The sequence below is a fragment of the Pipra filicauda genome, unplaced genomic scaffold (assembly GCF_003945595.2).
Source record: "Pipra filicauda isolate LSUMZ 115617 unplaced genomic scaffold, ASM394559v2 scaffold112_size3218982_pilon, whole genome shotgun sequence".
Taxonomy (NCBI): Eukaryota; Metazoa; Chordata; class Aves; order Passeriformes; family Pipridae; genus Pipra; species Pipra filicauda.
In genome coordinates, this window is record NW_024103574.1 from 2,463,377 (window position 1) to 2,483,847 (window position 20,471).

The 20,471-nt window shown below is 35.6% G+C and overlaps 1 protein-coding gene across 2 annotated transcripts in view; it reads left to right on the forward strand.

Moving 5' to 3' along the window:
• VAV3 (vav guanine nucleotide exchange factor 3) overlaps positions 1-20,471 on the forward strand; it is a 157,986-nt gene that overhangs the window by 133,701 nt on the left and 3,814 nt on the right. The window contains exons 22-27 of one of the 2 annotated variants that reach the window (XM_027742840.2): positions 1,675-1,709; positions 3,518-3,634; positions 4,332-4,419; positions 8,411-8,540; positions 13,784-13,867; positions 19,239-19,390. In XM_027742840.2, the coding sequence (XP_027598641.1) occupies positions 1,675-1,709; positions 3,518-3,634; positions 4,332-4,419; positions 8,411-8,540; positions 13,784-13,867; positions 19,239-19,390 (606 nt within the window). The remainder of the gene's footprint in view (positions 1-1,674; positions 1,710-3,517; positions 3,635-4,331; positions 4,420-8,410; positions 8,541-13,783; positions 13,868-19,238; positions 19,391-20,471) is intronic. The other variant, XM_027742841.2, reaches the window with a different exon arrangement.

Sequence of the window (20,471 nt, forward strand, 5' to 3'; positions counted from 1 at the left end):
GTACTTAGTGTTTCTAGTGAAGCATTTGTACTAAGTGCATTATGTAACTACTGTTGGAGCTTCTTAGCATGAAGATGACAGTCTGAAAATGGTGAAATTGTAACAATTCTTGTTACAATAATGTGGTAATTTTGCGTTCCAGTAACTGTGCTTTTTTTGAGGAGGTTGCAAGATATGTTAACAACACGAGTGGTTGTAAATATCTTATTGCTCTTTATGTTTCCACAGCTCAGACTGTCTGCTGACATCTAGTTTACAGTATCCTGATGCACTAACTGCTTCATAGTTTCCTATTGCACTTTTTTTTCCATCCAAAAGCTGCCTATTACTACCTCAGCAGTACTTCTAGAATATACTACAGCTTTTTGGAGAGCTTAACTCAAAAATTTTGCATTACTTGACTCTTACAACTTTAACTCTGAAATATTGTGATTAAATATGCAGGGAGGTTTGTTTGTTTGATTTTCTCTTTAGGTATTTTTTTTTTAAATATATAATCTGGTTTGGGTTTTTTGTTTGGGGTTTTTTTTAGGGTGGGGTTTTGAGGAGTGGGATTGTCCCATTATTGCAGTTTATTTCAAGTTCAGTTCTAGAGATTTGATGAGATCTTGGTTGATACCTAAGGTCAAGTTAGTGGTACTTGTAATTGATTACAATTTCAATCAATTTAAGTTTGTAGACCTTTATAATAATATCTTCCTGAGTCGATCTGTGCTTGGAAGTCTCTGTTGAAAACATTCCATATATCATGAATAAAAAATTGTGAGAAGAATGTTACTGTAATTTCTTTCCTGTTAGAGTCCAGAAAATAATAAAACATTCTCTGTTTTTACTGGAAGAAAAAAAAATCATTTGCTTATCTAAGAATATATGGCCTTAAGTAATAAGTTTATGAGATATATGACAAACTTTCACTAAAATCAATTTTCAGATGTTTTAGAAGAGTAGGGTAATACCAAGTTATTGTACACCAATGGGAGATGGTCAAGATGAAATGCTGATTTTCATGGGAATTGCTATACTGGGCATCTTGTACATGAATAAACATTATCTATGCACATGTTTATGCATACATATAACATCCATTTTGCAAGCTGATTGCAGTTTGCTTAATTTTTTAAATTTAATTTGAGAATCAAATTACATGCTTATTAAAATACAGGACAAGAGTAAACCAAGTCAAATACAAATGAATGAGTGACGTCACACAAGATATGGGTTATCCTCAGGTTTCTCAGAAGAGTAGACTGTATTTCCCACTAGACAGTCTTTCTAAGGCCATACAATCCTGAATACATGAAATTAATTTTATATGCTACTGTAAATTGGTTACACATTTTAATTATACTTTTCATCAATACGTAACATTGGGCTATTTTGTGTATGAAATCTGAATGTAGGCGCTGTCAGAAAAGCTTCCAACAGTTCTATAAAGTAAAAAAAACCAAACCAAACTGTCACCTAAACTATTCTGTACTACTTTCAGAATGATACGGGGTATTTGTCCTTTATTGTAATTTCTTTTAAAGAAAAGTCTTGCAGACTGATTAGATCATCTGTTTCTTTTAACTTGTTTCATCTGGATATTGACAGTTAAGTCATTGCTGTCTAATTTGTGTTTTTTAGAAACAAAAAAACTTGATCCTCATTCTCTTGTGTCTTTTGATATCCTAGGTTCCTAAACCAGTAGACTACTCTTCACAACTGTGGTGAGTTTCTGTCTTGTCTTAAAAGAATCTCTGAAAGAAGCAGTCATAGAAATCAACTATAGTGTTTACTATAATTGAAATTATATTGGTTTAACCTTTCTGGGCTTCAGAAGGTGGCATTGTGTAATGGTTGGGGAAAGCAACCCCATGCATTGTCTAAAAGCATTTGTGATGTAATGAAGTGCTTAATGATTTTTACATTTTGTTTACCAGTCTGTAGCTGTACAGCTTCAATCCAAGAAGTCTGAAATAGAATAATAGGAGATGAGTATAGTATGAAGCATGGCAGTATATCTTAGATGTTAAGTGAATAAAAGAAGGAATAATGTTAAATACATCTGGTATCATGAGTAATTCTGCATTTCCTTTAAAAAAACCCCACCAACATTAAAACTGCAGAAATACAAGTGGCACTTTGGGGTATGGTTTAGAGGTGGATGTGGCAATACTGGGTTGATGGTTGGACTAGATGATCTTGAAGGTCTCTTCCAACCTCGATGATTCTGTGAAAAGGCTGGTGTATCAGCCACTGCTGGTCTGGGGCTTAATTAGTGTGTGAACTCTTTACTGGAATTCAGTTTGCTTCTTGAAAAGACGTGGTGATTCTAAGAGAACAGAATAAGCATCACTTGTGTTCTTTCCCTGATTTTATGCTTTGTCATTTAGACATGAATTCTCATTTCCTCTAGCTTGCCAAAAGTGAGATCAGGATTGCATCTGAACAAATACTGGTTTTCCATAACAAGGCAAATAGAATGTTTAATATTTAAAATTGGTATTTTGAATTAATTTCTAATGTTTACTTTACTTATAATTTTGTTAGAAGAAAACATGTCATTGACATCAGTCTTTATCTTCTCAGGATTTGTAATAAATAACTGTTTTTTTTACTTAAAGCTCCATTCTAATTGATAGTGATTTATTAGGATGAAATTTTACATGGTAGTGGTCTGTGATGATGACTGTGATGGCAACTGCCTTTATACTATTTTGTAAAATGGTAAGATAGGCATAATTTCCCTGGAAGCTAGATCACTTTCTCCAACTAACAGTTTAACCTCTAGCTTTGCAAGTAAATGTCTGCTGACAGCCTTTCATGACATCCCACCCAAACCAGCAAGGCAGAGCAAGGACACAAATCTGCTTATGCAGTCAGGCTGCAGAATCAGTGACGTGTTTGTCTTAGCTTTTAACACTGAGCATCAGCTTTTTCAGATTTTGATGTATTAGGCTGATTTTCTTTTTTCCCCTGTGGATGTTGAGTCTGCCCATTGTACTTCAGTCTTTAGAGGTTACGCATAATTATGAAACCAAATAAAATAGTGTGTTTGTGGAAGTACCAAATTTTTGTGTAGATCTTTTTTGAACTAATACACTGTTGGTGGCTGATTCTCTGGCCTTTTAAGGTAAATCCCACTGGAACTCAGGGAAGTTCTAAGGTTCTGGACCACTGTTGTGTTGTTTCACTTGCACAAATGATTCAGAAAAAACATTTGATTTTATGAACTTTTCAAGCCAGTAGTCATTCAGCTTATGCTCGGACTCGAACACTTTCCTTAGCAGACATTGTATTCAACATGTGCAGAACTACCTTTCTAATTAAAAATTCCCCACCCCCCCATCCCAACAGTGGAATTGTTTCATGTTTTATTCTTCATTCAGAGGATCTGTAAGTGGTATTCAGTTGCAACTGATGTATTTTTAGGTTCCCGTCATATGTAGAATGCTGGGACTCCGTGTTGCATGTTTGATAGACCTCTGGAGTTTTGAAAAAAATCACAAGCAGTTTTTATTGTTCTCTGTTACAGGTTTGCAGGAGCAATGGAAAGATTGCAAGCAGAGAGTGAACTTATTAACAGAGTAAATAGCACTTACCTGGTGCGGCACAGGACCAAAGAATCAGGAGAATATGCGATTAGTATCAAGTAAGTGGGAATGGAATAAGATCTCCTCAAGAAAGCTTTCCTGTTTTCATTTACCTCTAGATAATATTTGAAATAAATAAGAAAAATAAACCTCTACTTCCATTATGGAATTATATACAGCCTTTAGAGTCAGTATAGGAAAATTGAAGTTCCTGACAAGAATATCCAGGATTGACAATAGGAAGGTAGCAATGGTTCTATAATGCTAGTATAGCAAGTGGGTCTACAAAAGTGATGGTCTAAGATATTGGATAAGAGTAAGCAGTGTTTGGAGTGTAATGTGATCTGCTACTATGAAGTGAATGAGAATGTTTGATTGACTCAGAATTTGTCAAAGCCCTTTGCATCTCAGACGTTTCATTAAAGTGGTTACTAAATTCTGTGGATGCAAATTATTATGAGGGTCTTATTTGCTTTCATATTGTTTATCAACATGAGTATAGAAGCAAGAAATACATGGGAATTCCCCATTAGAACGAGCAGTTAGTTGTGACTTTTTTCTGATTACAGATTCCTTCTTTAGCTGTACTTTAATAAATATATTCGGTTGATTAGGTGTCAACTTTGTTTTGGCACAGATATACATTTTGTCTTAAGAATTTATTTGTATGGTGTTACTGGGGCTTGTCCTCAGGTAATTATTGATTGTGTCTGATTAAAAACGCATTTATATTCATAAGTTATTCATTGCCCACAGGTATAATAATGAAGTGAAGCACATTAAGATTTTAACAAGAGATGGCTTTTTCCACATTGCAGAAAACAGAAAATTTAAAAATTTAATGGTAAGCATTGATTAGATTTTTAGCAGTGTGAGATTTTTAACGTGTTGCTGTTAATGTGAGCTGCTTTGGTTTGTGAAATTACAGAAAGCTGTGAGAGTGAGATATTTGAATTGTGTCCATACCTGCTAATAAGATACATTTTTATATTTATGATTTTAGCTCTAAGTGATAGTGTTATGTACTTAGAACTGTGTATTTATAGTTAGGACTGGACTGTCCTAACTGGAGTATGCCCTGCACTCATGTGGAAGAGAGGAGGAATTGAATCCCATACATTAACCCACTATGGAGTTACATTGAATCTTGAAAGGAGAGTTTGATGTCTTTGAAAATCTTTATATAGTAATGATCCCTAAAAATAGCTGGTTGAAGGTTCCTTTGCAGCCCAGCACATGTACAAATGTACTGCTGAACATAATGATGCTAGTGCAACTGTGTCAGAGAGCCCAGAAAAACTCAGGAAGGGCTGGTGTTTCTGGTTCTGGTGCACCAGACAAAGCAGAACAGGTAGTGGATGGGGCTATCTAAACTGCTAATAGCTTAGAAATATATATGGGAAATAGCTCTTTTCCATAAATAGGAGTTTGGTGTTATTACTGGTCAGTGAGTTTTGAATGTTTTGTCAGTCATCTTGTACTGGAAAGAAATTCCTTTATTTGAACTTTAATTTGAAAGAATTTCTAGTTAGCTCATTTTGCTCAGACAAGGCTGATAAACATGGTATCTGAATAAATTACCTTAGCACATTGGTAAAATTTTACTGCTTAAGCATTTTCTGATGCATTGTTAAAGGAAGCTCATTCAGCATGTTATATTTAGTGCAATCAATTGGATTAAAACTTATGCTGCAGCCTTCCTGCATGCATACTGAAGTACTCTAAAATGCTAAATAAAAATGAAGGATAATGCAAAACAAGAGTAGGGAGAGAAGCTTTAAAACCAAGAAGCCTTAAAAATTATTTAAGCACTGATACTCTTGTAACACCAGATCATCCTACAAGTGGTGAAAGATTAAATGATAATCTATGCTTTACCTGACCTTATTTGAAATAAGTGCTCATTAGAACGGGAAGAACATACATTTCCTGATGAAGAATGCATCAAGCTGTTTCTGCACTCTGTCTTCATTTCATACTTAAAAACCAGTGAAGCGTTTAATGTTAGAGCTGGGGACTCTGAGATCTTTTCATTGGTAGCAATAGAAATCATGGTGTTGATCAGATGCATGAAGGATGTGTCTACTTAGTCTGCAAACACTGCAAATGACTCATTGGAAACTGGTGAGAACATATGATCACTCTCAGGATCTTGACAAAGCATGTCAGCTGGAGTCACATGCTGCCAGGTATTTTCTTATGGCAGTGATGCAGTTTAATGCACCGGTGCAGGTTTCAAAGTAGAGCTCAATGATCAGAGACAGAAGTAAAGAACAAAGTTGGAGTAAAAATGAGAAAAAGAATATACAGTGCAGCACAGAGTTGAGAGGACAAAAGACATTTCTAGTGTAAAGGCCTCATGACTACCAATTTAGCCTTGCTAACATTCAATTAGAAAAAAAGTATTTTATAACACAGTTTTAGGGTGTTATGAACTGTGCCCTTGAGAGTTAAATAGACAGGTGGTAGCGTTGTAGTGTAACTACTGTTTGTACATGCTGTGGAACAACTGCTTTGTCCTGGGTAGATGCAAGAGAAAAAGTAAGTGTCTGAAAGAAGAGAGGAACAAAAGGAGTCTGAGTAGAAGTGGGAGCTGAAGAGAGACAAAGCCAGCATCCATGGAAACCTTAAGTAGTGATCTGCACTGACACAGTGTTCTGTACTGCCTTGGAGGTTAAACAGTAGAAGAGCTCTTGTCTGTACTTTTCATAGTACGTTTAAAAAACTTTCACAAGAGTAATTAAAATGGAGTGAGTGTGTCAAGCAGGCCAAGGTGCGGTGAAAGGTCAGTTCTGCTGCTGCTGTGAATTGTGGTAATATGGCAGACTCCTGAGGAGCCCCATCCATGCTCACAGGGACTGCTTACCTTTATATGTTTGTAAGCTTGCTACTGTGGTTTTGCTATGAATGTTGTAGAGGGCAGTTGTTTGTCAAGTGTTTTCATGCAACAATGGTGTTAAAAACTAAACTTTTAAAGGTGACTAAATCTTTGTGACCCAAAGTAATTTTTTTTCCTCAGTTTTGGAAGCATTTCAGTTATTTTGCCAACAAATAAAATCTGTCCAGTTGGAATCCTTACTGTCTTACCAAACAACGTAATTCTTACAGACTTATGCTATGCAAAAAGATAACAAAAGTTTTATACTAGTTAGCTTTCCATTTTTACAGAAGTCCTACTTTGAATCCTGCTTGCTTACAAGTCACCCTCACTTTCTACTTTGAATGCCAGGATAATTAGTGATGATACGTGACATAAAATTTCATTGCTGACATTGTAGCTTGTATGATGTGCTGATATGAAACAGCAAAGCCTTTCTGTTCTGCTTTTTTTGACCTTTCTACTTCCTTGCAGTGCCTGGCAGGTGTATGATTATGAACTGTTAAAAGCAGGCATAGATTTTGCTTAGCTTTGGACTCTGCCTTAGGAGCAGTTTCAGAATATGCAACAGCTCACAGTGTTGAAGAGTGAAGTGCTCCAGAGTTCAGAAAATAATCTTCAGACCATTATCAAGAATTTAGGGGTTATGCATTAGATCTGAGGCTAAATAATTTGAGTCATTTTGTTTGGCTGGAATTAAAGTATCACTGATGTAGGCTAAGAATTGTGGTAGGGTTTTGTGGTGTTTGGTGTTTTTTTATTTGCTTGTCTGTTTTTTGTTTGGTTCTGTTTTTTTTTTTTTTTTTTTTTTTTTTTCATTTCATTTAGTTGAAGGAAATGATTAAGCCCAGTACGATTTCCTTATTTTGACCTAAGCCTGACTTGGTCAACTTTGAATTTGGAAATCTAAATATAAGTAAGTGGAAGGGAGTGAAGGGTTTACTTGTGCTTCCATTTCTGAAGAGTGAAATTCCACATTTGAAGTATTATTAATCAATTGAAGTACATCTGCTTTGAATTGTCTGGTCTCTTTTAATCTTATTCTAGGCTCTGTGTACAAACTGTGTGATATTGACATTACTAGAGCAAATTCAAATGGAAGAGATAATGTCAGGGGTTGAAGATTGCAAAGGAATAACACGAGCCATGAGCTGTCAGTATTTTGATGGGTGTTGCCTTTTTTAGAGTAGAAGCTCAAGTAACTTGTCTTCTTGGCTACATAAACTATTTGAGCTAGTGTTATATATTTACATACAGAAATTTGTGCATATATATATGTAAAATATTTCTGTGTGTAACTATGAATGTTTATATATATGCACATATATAAACACAGATCAAATTTTTGGATTGGGTACAAGGAGAATGTGAAATGCTGGATTTTTCAGACAGTGTGCACTGTCTGACACCCACCCACTCTGCCCCACCCTGAAAGTTTTACATGATCTGTGGATCTGCACATTAAGTTGCTGTTGATTTATACACTTATGCACAAGCCACGTGCTTTATTTCAGATCTGTGTGCTTACAAATATGTTTTTAGGTAAAGGTCTCTTATCAATAAAAAAGCAATTTGAGGAAACAAAGGCATTTAACACATCTTTAGAAAGCAGCTGACCTTGCCTTCTGCCTGACTTCAAAAAAGCAAATACATTCTCAGCCTGACTTAAAGGAGCAGTAAATGTTGACTCTGACAAAAAGGTTTTACTTAACTGATTTTGGTGAGGCTTTTTTTTTTTTTTTTGGTTTGATTTGGTTTTGGGATTTGTTATAAGTGGCGATGTAAAAGCTGTCAATTTTTAGGGTACTTTATTTAAAAAAACCAAACATGTACTGTTGGATGTTGTATTATGAAATAAGGTTACTTGTGTAATAAAACTGTCATTGACTGTACACCAGAATGTTGAAAAGTATGTGATTTCAATTTACAATGACATAGTGTTTTTCCTTTCTGAAAGGAACTCGTAGAATACTATAAGCACCACTCTCTCAAAGAAGGCTTTCGAAGTTTGGATACTACTCTTCAATTTCCATACAAAGAGTCTGAAAACTCAGTGGGACAAAGGAGTAACAGAACAGGTGGCAATGGTGAGGATTATAGATTTTTGTATATTACTTTCTGATATATATATATATGTGTATGTATATGCATTAGAAAGACAAGGTACTTTGAACATCTTCATCTTCCGTTTTTAACATATAACCAATTACTATGGTAATGCTTTTAGCTAGGATTTTTTGAAGCTAAGCAGATTTGGATCTGCTAGGAGATTTATAAACGTGTCTAGCAAGTTTGTCTTGCTGCCAGACTTAAAATCTTCCTGATATTCAAAAATCTATTAGGCATGCTAGTGAGAGATTAAACTGCATCTTGCCTAATTTCTTCAGACATTTGCATACGTGCAGCCACAAGTGTTAATATCTGCGACAATTTCTAATCCTTAAAAAGGGATTTAAATAAATCTGTCTTGTAGCATAGCCCTATGAGAGAGCATCTTAGTAATACCAAATAATTGTCTAAAAAAGATAAAATAATATTTATTATATCATAATTATTTTATGCCTGTTTTTTAACATTAAATATTTATTACAGTCCAATTACTAAGCTTCTGAAAGTTAATGAACTACTGTGTGATGTAAATAGCAGTTAAAAAGTTTACAGTTTTAGAAATAAACTGAGAATGTTTACAATGCATGTGGTGTCCTTTATTTAACTTATTACAATTTAAGTGGAAGTTAGCATGATTTTTAGGACATGTACAGGTTCAATGTCAATGATAAAAGGTACCACATGGCTGGCCTTTGGAAAGTGTATAATGTTTCTGTCAAAGAACAAATATTAGATTTGCTGTTCTGCAGACAATGGCTACATCTTTGTACTGCAACAGATAATAAGAGGAAAATAAAAATTAATGGGGATTTTAACAATATGAAGACTGCTGTGAAAGCCCATAAAGTCCAGTCTAGTCTTTGTGAGGATGGTGATGGCTTTAGTACTTTCATTTACTGTGTTTGTGAGCTTTTGTTTACTTGCTTGCTTCTGTTCCATAAAAATTCTGTAACTTTGGAGACTTTCTTCCTCTCCTAAATAAAGATTAGATAAAGATTGAAGATCATTTAGGACAGATGATTGTAAGAAACCAGTGTGTCTCTTTGCATTTAATTTACTCTCTCTCTCTATCTTCCAATTAATCTTCCTTCCATTTCTGTTCTTATTCACTGCTTCCCAGGACTCGTGTCAGTTGTCTTCTTTCTATGCTGAACATCTCCATTCTTGGTGAATTTTTCTGTCCTGTCCTTTCTTCTCCCTTTAGCTTGTGATCTCCTTGTGTTTCTCTCTTCCTTTTGTTATCTCTTGTGCTTTCCCCATCCCTTGCCTCCTCCACAAGCATTGAGGCTTTAATTGTTGAGAGGACATGTCCTGCTTAATTTACTTTGCATTTGTTTGAGTTATTAATGACTGTGAGCAGAGTCAGGTTGTTTCCTTTTCTTTCTTAGGCCAGTTAGAATGTACCTGTACTGTCCACCAATTTAAGTGTGAGAGCATTAGTTTCATCACTTCATGCTTTCCAGGATACAAGATTTATGGTACATCCTCAGTAACCTCAGTCATCATACAACAGGAAACATCTTCTTTTACAAGATCTTTTAGGCAGAATTGGAAAAAGCAAGAGAAATGAGTGTCATGGGCTCTCATTTTAGTCAACGGAGGAGGAAGTGCACCTCTGCTACAGTAACTATCAGCCCTTTAGTGCTACAAACTATGCTGCTGGAAACTGGCAGTTTTTGTTTTAGGCCAAACTGATATAAAACCCCTCTGGATTCTCAAACTCCTCATGTAAAATCTAGTAGATTTCCATAATTCTAGCTAGCTAACCTACCTAGATTGACTCTGAATGACTCTTCCATTTAATGGCTTTCACAGGTTTCCTTTAAAGTATTAGCATGTTCCTTGAGTGTGGTGGTTTATTTACTGTTTTTGTTTTGTTTGTTTAACCAAAATGTCCATCTGTGCATCACACTGCTCAGTTTTAAAGTTGTCCTGTTTGGTTTTACCGAGTTGATGTTAAAAAAACCTGTATCTAGGCTGTGTGAACCCTGCTATGCTGAATTGGAAAGAAATTGGGAAACTTGAGGCTGCAGTTTGGTTTAGTAGAGGAAGTAAAGAAGTCGTGGGGCAGCACTGGACATGGAGTTGACTTCACAGCCCTCAGTGAGGATGGCCACACAGCTGATTTTTTTGACCTCTTCCCACATAATCTGAGTGTAAGAAGAACAGTTGTTGAAAGGAAGCCGGACAGAGTAGCTGAAGAGAGAGAGGGCACTTTTTTTTTTTTCCAATTGTGCAGCTACTCAGCATGAGGCTGAAGCTAGTGAATGTAATGGGTTTTGGCATTTTGCAGCTGATTTTAAGAGGGATTTAGGTTTGAACTTAGCATTTTGCACTATACTATTCACATGACTGTATCTGGATTTTTTCCATCTGTGGAAAAGACATCAACTTCTTGTTCAAAACAACTGATCTTTAGGGTATGTAGCTGATAGAATAAGTGGGAAAAGTATTTCTAAAAAACATGAGTTGAACCACTGTAGACTTTGACAGAGTTGTATCATTTTCTGCTGCCAAAGTCTTTGAGCTGCTGTGAAATTGAATGGCAATACATAATTGACTTTACTTCCCAGTTAAATGTGAGAATGGAGTATGTTATTTTTTTTTTTTTTGCATTTGTCATGTTTTCATTTACCCATTGGGGGAAAGAAAAACAATTGGCATTTCATTTTACTTGTAATTTATAATATGAATCATAAGCTATCTTGTAACTTAATTTTTTGGGAAATTTGATTCTCCCTTCAGCATCTACTAGATCTTTAGAATAAAAATCTGTATTTTAAGGAGATAGTTAATTTGACTTCCCATTTTTTTTGCTTCTCACTTGAATTAGAACTTTTCGGTCTCATGGTTTTGCAGAAGTCACCCGTACTGTTCTGGTATTCATTGTGCACTTCTAATATGGTTGTAGAAGTTGTCAGACATTTACTTTTCTCAATATAGAATTTCAAGTTAATTGGGAAGATTTTTGGGAAACAGTCCATTCTTTCTTCTTAATTTTTCAGTCCTAGGTTTTTCTAGACACAGTATGATCAAATTTTGTTTTGCTACACAGAAGAATACTAATTCTTACATTAGATTAGAGAGATGATCGACCATTTAATGAAATAAAGGCAAAAATGGAAGAAAGGTGGACATTATTCTATGGAGTACTTCTTGGCACTTTATTCTCATCTGCTGATGCAGAGCACAATCATATTGAAAAATCTGAATCTTTATGAAATTTAGATTTTAAAGTAAACTAAATCATGAAACCAAGTGCTGTTTGAGTGACTTTTTCATTGTCTGTTGACTAGGAATAGGTGTATTAACTAGTTAAGTCATTCTACTGCTTAAACTATTAACTGTGTAAAACTATCTGTTAATAAAATAAAATAAAACTAATGTCATCCCAACTCTGAAGGGATCAAAATAAATCAACCTTTCTGCTTAAAAGCCAACACCAACTCCCTTATCAGCGAAGTTGAAAAATAGATCAGTTATCTGTAGAAATCTAGTAGGATTTCCTTGCCCACATAGGTTTACTTGTCTAGAATTTCACACATAAAACCAAACCTCCAGCTATATCATAGAGAAAAATTAGGATGAGGTGTGGTCTGATAGGGACCAGGCACCCCCTAAATGTCATCTAACCTGTCTTTATTCCTGTATGCTGTTGGTGCACACTATCATTGTGCTTCTGCAGAAATAAAGGCAGTTATTTTGCCTCTAAGAATGGGCACTACTTGGATCAAGTGGTCCTTTTGGTTTGTGTGATGTATTTCCACACAGAGCTGTCACCTGGAGTTACTAGCTCCAGTATAAAGAAGTTCCTCAGGTAACCTCAAGCATTCCCAGAATAATCCATTTAGTATTAGAGGTGGAGAAAGGATCATCACTACGGAGGATCAGAAGGGAGTTTCCAGAGCTCAAGAGGCCATGGAGCATGTCTCTCTTCTACTACGAGTTACTAACCTAAGCTGCTGTTGGTTTGTGGTGTAGGATTTTTTTTTTAAACACATGACCCATAGTCAATGAATGTTAAAATATGGTATCAGTCCTGTTTATTTCATGTATGCTTGTAGTTTCATTGTCGCAAACATATCTATTGCAATCCAGGTAAGATGCACAAAACTGTATCATTACGTCCACCGTGGATTTTTGCATAAAACAGCTCCAGTCGTCATTCCTGCAAATAGCCATTTTGAAGGAAAATTATTTTGTTTCCTGTGTAGTTACAAGAACAAATTCAAAACAGCAGCTGTATGTGATGAATGTAACCCTGCTACATTTTTAAGGAAAACTGTTGTTCAGTAATTATAGATATTATTAGTTATAATTTAGGGGCTACAGTATCATTTGTCTAGTTGAGATGGATGTCCCTTTCCAAATCACAGCTGGGAGCAAAGATCACAACTTTATTAGACATCCATACTATATATCTTCAAAAGAGGCACAAAATGTGAGAACAGGTCAATAAACTGTAATCTCACTTGAAGCAATTCTGGATCACTTCCTCTAATTTTGTATTTAAAAATACATTGACCTTAATTCTGTTGACAATAGAGCAAATGAACCTGTAAGCTCTCACCCAAGGAAGCTGCTGTCAGGGCTAGGATGATGTGCTGGTTCTGTCTAGGCCAAACTTAAACTTATTTTGCTTGCTCAAAGGGTTTTTCTCAAGTTAGGGAAAACTGAAAATATGAGCAATACTGGGCCTTGGAGGATGTAGTTTAACTGTGGAATTCCTATTGATGCTAATGATTATCAGGACAAAACCTGTACTTTTCCCTATGCCATAATATGGAACTCTAGTTCAACTGGTACTTAAATATTTAATTAAGGGCATGTAACGAGTTTTCCTGGGCTCAAGAGGAATTCTTATGTATGCATAAGTTCTTGCTTTTTTAATGTTAAGAAGTGGAGCACACAAAGAATTAAAAAAATTTTTGTTAAAGCTGAAGATATTTGTAAGAGTCTGCAGTTACAATTTGCTTCTCTGAAACCCTAAATGGGTGTCTTCTTTCTGCTTAATTCTTTGAAAAATGTAAATGTTAAAAATTAAATCATAGATCCAAATTTTCTGGTTATTACAGTCAATTTCCTTGCAGACATCCTTAGTAGGGAACCTTAGTTTCCTTATTATCAATGAATTATATAGTTAAAAAACTATTATTTAAATCTTATGCCAATATTTCAATGTTCTTTTGCTTTTCTCTTTTTCTCTTTTTTTTCCTCTAAGCCCCTTCTTTGTTCTGTGGGTTTTCTTTTGTAACTCCTCCAGACTACAGCTTTGTTCCCCCTTCCTCCACTCCTTTCTGGTCAGGTACTGCTTTATTGCTTTTATATTTCTTCTAAATTTGGTTCTGTTGTTTCTGTGTGGAGCAAAGGAGGGAAGGGACGAATCTAATACTTCATTTCTTCTCCAACTCCAAAAACCGAGTTATTACATGTTATTCTTGGAGCGTAACAAAAATCAAACTCTTAAATTTTTGAATTATTGTTGCTTATTACAATAAGCAGTTTGAATAGGTGTTTCAAAGCTCAGTAGTTGCAAGAGGTTCTATCAATGACCACTTGATCGTTAATTTGCTATGTAGTTGACATCTATGAACTATGTATTTTTAATGTATTTGTTCAAATGCACAAACACGAAAATTTCACTAGGTAAATAATATATTCGTCCCATCCCTGCAGCAAACCATACTGCAGTAGCATCTTAGAATACAGTAGGTTTTTTTGTAGAGAATGCTTTCTTTAAATTCTGCATTAACATTGTTAATTAATTTTGCCCATCTGTTTTCTAAATATTGTTTTCTTTATTCTCATTTAACCATCTCTGGCTTTAATTGATGCAGTTGTTTTAAACTAAGAGACTGCATAAAAATGCTAAAAGTTGTAGCAGTGGTAGCCTCAATTAGTGCATCAGTGCTGCTATGACTTGCTGTGATCTCTAAGATTAACCTTCAAGGGGTGAACTGCACGACTGGACAATATCAAGAATTTCACTAGTAGGAAGGTGAATGCCTTCGAGGAGCATAAGGAAGGAGCTACTAATGTGGACAATGCAGCATTTCTCACATTACACTGGCCTACCTTTGTGTACAGGGGGTAGAGACATTGCTTAGGGTGTACAAGTCAGGATTGGGGCTGGTTTTTGTGCTAGAAAAAGGGAGGTGTCCAGAATACAGAAATGCAGATTAGCCATCAAGATCTGAGTAGGCAGTATCTTTTAAACCTGCCCCACAGAGGTCATCCAAATTGCTTAGTGTTTTGAGATGGATTCTTAGGGCTTTCCATAGTTTCTTGAGGGGAAAAAGGATGGAGATGGCAGCTCAGTAGTAGAATGGCTAGTGTGCTTACTTGTTCTGAGAGTGTCTGTGGTGACTGTCTCTTGATTCACACCAGGGGATTTCAGTCTCCATGTCTTATACTGCTCTTTGATGCTTTCCCCCTTAGTTGTTCCCTGTTTTGGAGTCAGTTTCTTCCATTTCTGTCTCTTTACATATAGATTTTTCTGGGGCAGATACTTTTACTTCCTTTCAGTAATCACAACACTGACTGAGAATCCAAGCTATAAGGCATTCTTGCAGTTGACAATTATTTTTATAAAGGGAGACATCTGTAGAAAAGGTTAGTAGAAAGCCATTTTGGTGTAGCTGTTTACCCTGTACTCATGACACTCAACTGGACTGTCTGAAGCAGTCATCTGATTTGAAACAGAGAACACAAAGGAGTTAAGTTTTAGCCCTTCGTTAAAGGTAAATACTGAGTTTCTGTCCTTTCGGGTGAGGACAGGAGATGACATCTTGCATTCAACTGCCCAGTACTTACTGAAACTGGTATCTGGTCCATGAAAACAGAATGATGAAATGGCCTACAGTGATAGAACAGCAGTCAAGGCTCAGGGTTACTTTAAGCCTATCATACATTCACATATATTCCCATATGTGGTTTCCACAAATTAAAATTACATTCATTTTATTCATATGAAAAACTGCTTTATTGGAAAATTCTTCAGTAACTATAAGTAAAGATTCAATGTCTTACCTTTTGCAATATGCTAGGTAAAGTATTTCATTATATAAGCACAAAATATTAAAGGAAAATATTGATCTGTAATTCTTAATCAAGCTTGTCTGCCTGTTTGAGTAGGATTTAATATTCTGATTGATAAGCTACATTGCTTCATATGTTCTTAGTTAAACAGTCTTTTTAAAAATAGCCAAAGAATGTGCTTACATTAAAAAGAACAAATACTTATTTAATGATATTACAAGTATTTTTTTTTCAAAAATACCTTCAGGATTGCTTCAGTTCAGCTGATGTGGAAGTTGGTAGCAGAGAGGGAGTGTTAAGCTGACTGCTGAGCACTATTGGAGGTGCTGCCTGTATAATAGAACTAAGGTTTGGTGCAAGTAAATGTCCTGCTTCAAGAAGCATGGAAACTAATACACAAGAGCAACCCTTAGGGCACATGGCTGCAGATTTATGAGGAGACCATACCACGAGGAGAGAGAAACAACTGCTCACAGCTTTAATAATAGAACCTTGACCTTTGTGGTATTTAAGCATGTGAGTTAGACCAGCCTGCTATGATCACGTGGAGCCTCTTTTGTTTGCACCCTAAATCCTTCATCAGCGGCTCAAACTAGTATTAAAATTCATTTGCAGCACATCTATCTCACTGTTAATGTCCAACATACTTTGTAAATCAAAGCTGACTATAGTTCCCTGTCATCATCTTCTGTTTGCAGGAGGAGAGGCTAGATTAAGTAAAAGTGAATTTTTCTCATTTACACGTACTTTTTATTAACTTCATTCGGATTTCTCATTTTATTTCCAGTTAATTCTCTGAGTATCTCCCTCCCAATACACAAAGTTTGTTTATTATTGCTTTCTCAATAGTTTCTTTTCTAATTTATCACTTTCTCTTTTTCCCCTTCTTTAGTTTCTCATTCACATTCATTCTCCTGTCGGGCCCTTTGTTTCCATCGATTTCTACTGTTAATCCCATTCTCTCTCTCCTCATTCTCCCTGTAGATATCCTCTTTCTGTCCTTCACTCAGTGTTTCTTCTCTCCCCCAACTATACAGATGTCCTTTCCATGTGTTGTCTTTCCCCAAGTTTTATTTATCCTGGGACAGCGCTAATTGGGAATTCAGGGCTGATAGTCTCTACTCAAGTTGTTTTTGTGACTGTGTCACCAGAGAAATATGGTTAATGCTTTTTCCAAAATTAGCACTGTCATTTTCCTGTATTCCATCACTCATCTGGCTTCCTTTTATATGTTTCCTATCATGAGCATCACTTTTATTTGAAAATATGAATGTTGGATTCTAATCTAAATTCTGCTACTTTCTGCCTCAAGACTTTTGAAGATATATGGTTTTGATTTCTCTTGCTTTTTTCTCCTTTTCCTCTCTGGCTTTACAACTTGAAAAAGAGTTAAAAGTCCTCCTTTCCCCCAGATGTGCCCCTCCTTCTTTCTCTATCCTAATTGTCCTTGGTATTTTCCATCTTTATTATTCTTCTATGCATTGCTTCCCTCCTTAGTTCTTTTCTTATCTGTTTTCCCAAATTTGTTCATCTTTGCTTCCTGTAATCTTCTTTCTTGCCCTTTTATCTCCTCTCTAGAATTTGAAATTATACCCTGCTCCCTAGAATTACTTCTTTCATCCTGCAGTGGTTCTCCAGATCTGCCAGTGGTATTGCTGCACACCTGTGAATGGTTACTTACCTTACGATCAATAACTGCTCCATTTTTTTTATTTCTCCAAAACAATTGCTGCCCATGATGTGCTCTTTCCCTGTAAAATTGATTACTGCAGTGCTGATAAGGTATAGGACATTACATTTACATCAGGATCTAAACTAGTAGTGTTTACGTCTGACTTGCTTAGAGGGGAAAAAAGTATGTCTGAACTTTAATGTACTTAATGTATCACCTAGATTTTTACAACATCAATACAGGCAATAAATTCAGAGGCTGATTCTGTTTTATATGGCACCCTTTACATAATTTATCAAGTATCAGATAAGCATACTCTACATAAGCAATCAGGAATGTTGGACTAAACTTTAGTGACATGATATAAAAAAGGGGATAATCTGTTGTCAAAACAGTTTTTTAGGCATTCAATTTTTATGATATATCTAGTAATATTTTACACATACTATTTGTTGTTGTTTTAAAATAAGTTGCTTGTATTGTCTCCATAAGCTAACACTATTTGAACATATAATGATTTTCAGGTATTTAATACTATTATGTAAAAGCCTATGTATTTATGACCCTGTGGGGTCACAAGAAATCTTAAACACAAGCAGAGCTGAAACGATCAAGTTTCAACATTTGCCATGTTTTGTGTTCCTGATTTAAATTAAAGGCAACTAGCTATGAATTTTTAGAATTACGTAGTTGGGGGCATTGCTAAAACTAGAATCTTAATGGTATTTCCTAATGAAGATTGGGCATTTCTAAGTAATCGGAAAGGGTGCTGAGAAAACAGATGATTCTATGTACATTATATCAAGTCATCCACGATGATCATGTGAATTCTTCTGAGATCTTTTCAGTAGGAAGCTTGCTTGTGCTGATGAACTCCTGTCTACAGTGACTTAAAGGAAAACAGTGGCATTAATGAAAAAAAAAAAATCTAAGAAATGTTTTGTCCAAATGATCCAAATACAAAATGCAGCAGAGAAGTAGATGTTCCTTCTAAACTGCTCAAGTCAAAGGCCTTTATCTGTTAGGAGCCATGCCCACTGTCCTCTCATTGCCCTCACCCTGGAAATTTTGAGGATTTCTTTTGCAAGTTTGGGCATTCTACATCAGGATTGAAAACATAATTTCTGGTAAAATTATTTGGAAGAAGGGGTTGGTTTTTGAAATGAGGCTTTTTGAACCTTTGCTTTTTAAAAATATTTAACAGCCCTTTATTGCTTAAAATGTCAGGGCTTTACATTGGCAAAATTCTTCTATATATTGATGTGTCTTAAAATTTTAAAGTATTCATTTCACTGAATCCTAATTTTATAGAAAAAAATCATTGGTGATTCACAGAATAAACTACTGAAAAGAGTAGATTTGCATCAGTCAATATTCATGCACATTGTGACAAATGATCCGTGGAAATTTCCTTTGGAAAGTCTGTACTTTTTTGCTCATGCTAATGTTAGCTTCCAATTTGAAGTGCATTAATATTTAACTTGGGAGTTGTTTTTGAAAGAACAGCACCTTATTCTGTTTGTTTTGCTTCATTAGAGGTCTAAAGTTAAATCAACTGTAAATGCTAATAATTCTTTTGGAAAGAAACTAGTGACCTGTAAAATATGTTGATGTATGTAACTGGCAGCAAGTTTTATTATGAAGCACAAGAATACAATAAGTGCAAATGTATTTAGCAGTTTCAGGGTGGGGGATGTTTTATTTAGTTTATTTATCTAGTTTGATTTTTTTCTAAGAATAAAGAGGACCATTCAAGAAAAAAAATCCCCAAATCCCTTCAACTTGTACAGCATCCATCTGTGTTTAAATCTTCTTGGTTTTTGTAGTGCGAATGTTTGCATAAAATGAATGCCAGTGTATGTTGTTGTGAAATCATTGTTTTATATTTTACGTTATTTTTATTTACATTAGTATGGTAGCCTTCAATTAACAAACTGTAATAATGTCACTGTCTGCTTCCTTTCAGTTCTAAGCCCGAAGGTGATAGGCATTGCCATAGCCAGGTATGACTTCTGTGCACGAGACATGAGAGAACTGTCGTTATTGAAAGGGGATGTTGTAAAAATTTATACAAAGATGAGTGCGAATGGCTGGTGGAGAGGTGAAGTAAATGGAAGGGTAAGACTATTTTTTTTCTTTCCTGTGTCTCATTTCTGCCTTCCCTGACAGTGATTTTGTAAAACAAATAAGACATGTTCCTACACGATAAATCTTCTTTATATATTTGAATTCACAAGATGTAATGTGTTCTCATCTTTGTTTCATAGGAGCCAGACAGAACTCTTGCCAGGTAGCTTTCCCAGCATCTAAATTAATTGGTTATTTAATGTGACCTACCAGGCTGAACATTTGGGCAAGATTATAGGGTTGGAAAATAACCAGGATTAATAGTACCGCTACAATTGACCTTTCTTGAACTGTTTTGCACATGTATTTGGGGTCAAAAGCTCGGGTTCCTGGTGCTGTGGAACTCTCTTCAGCACTTCAACACAGAACAATTTCCCACAGCTTTCTGCCAGACCACAGTGCAATGGACTCGACGACCCTTTTTATAGGAGTCTGCTACTTTGATCTCTAAAGATGTGGCTTACATGAAGTGGCATATTTAGCAGAGATTTTTATGAAGTCATTTTATGCTGCACTGAGATCTGCATGGAAGTGAAGTTTCAGTTTTGACCTATAGAGGGTTTATTGTTTCAATCTTAGTTTATTGCTTTTTAATGCAGATTAGTCAGAAGTATTTGAGGCTGCTGTTTCCATGTGTAAAGAGCTGAGATGCAGGGTCAACGAATGCGAGGTGGAAGAAAGCTGATTGTTCAGAAGCTGGAAATGATAGTTGCAAGTCCAGTTGAACTGAATGTCCACATTTACTACTTTATACAATTTGGAGAAATTTTTTTTTTTTTGAGGTATATGAGCTTGGCTATGATCTTAAAATGAAGTGGACAATTAGACAAGAAGAAATAAGGAAGCAGAAGAAATAGTGATAATCCTATATGCATTTTACATGTGGAGGAAGGTGAACAACTCATTCTAGTGCAGCTGCCCATGTTGTAAAGGATGCCCTGTTACATGCTAGTGTTCTTTCTGATAGCTTTCATAGCCTGGACTTGAGATCATAAACTCACCTCTAGAGATATTTTGCTAAGGTAGTCTAGAAGAAAATTTATGCCGTTATTCTTTCTAGTCATGCTCTGGG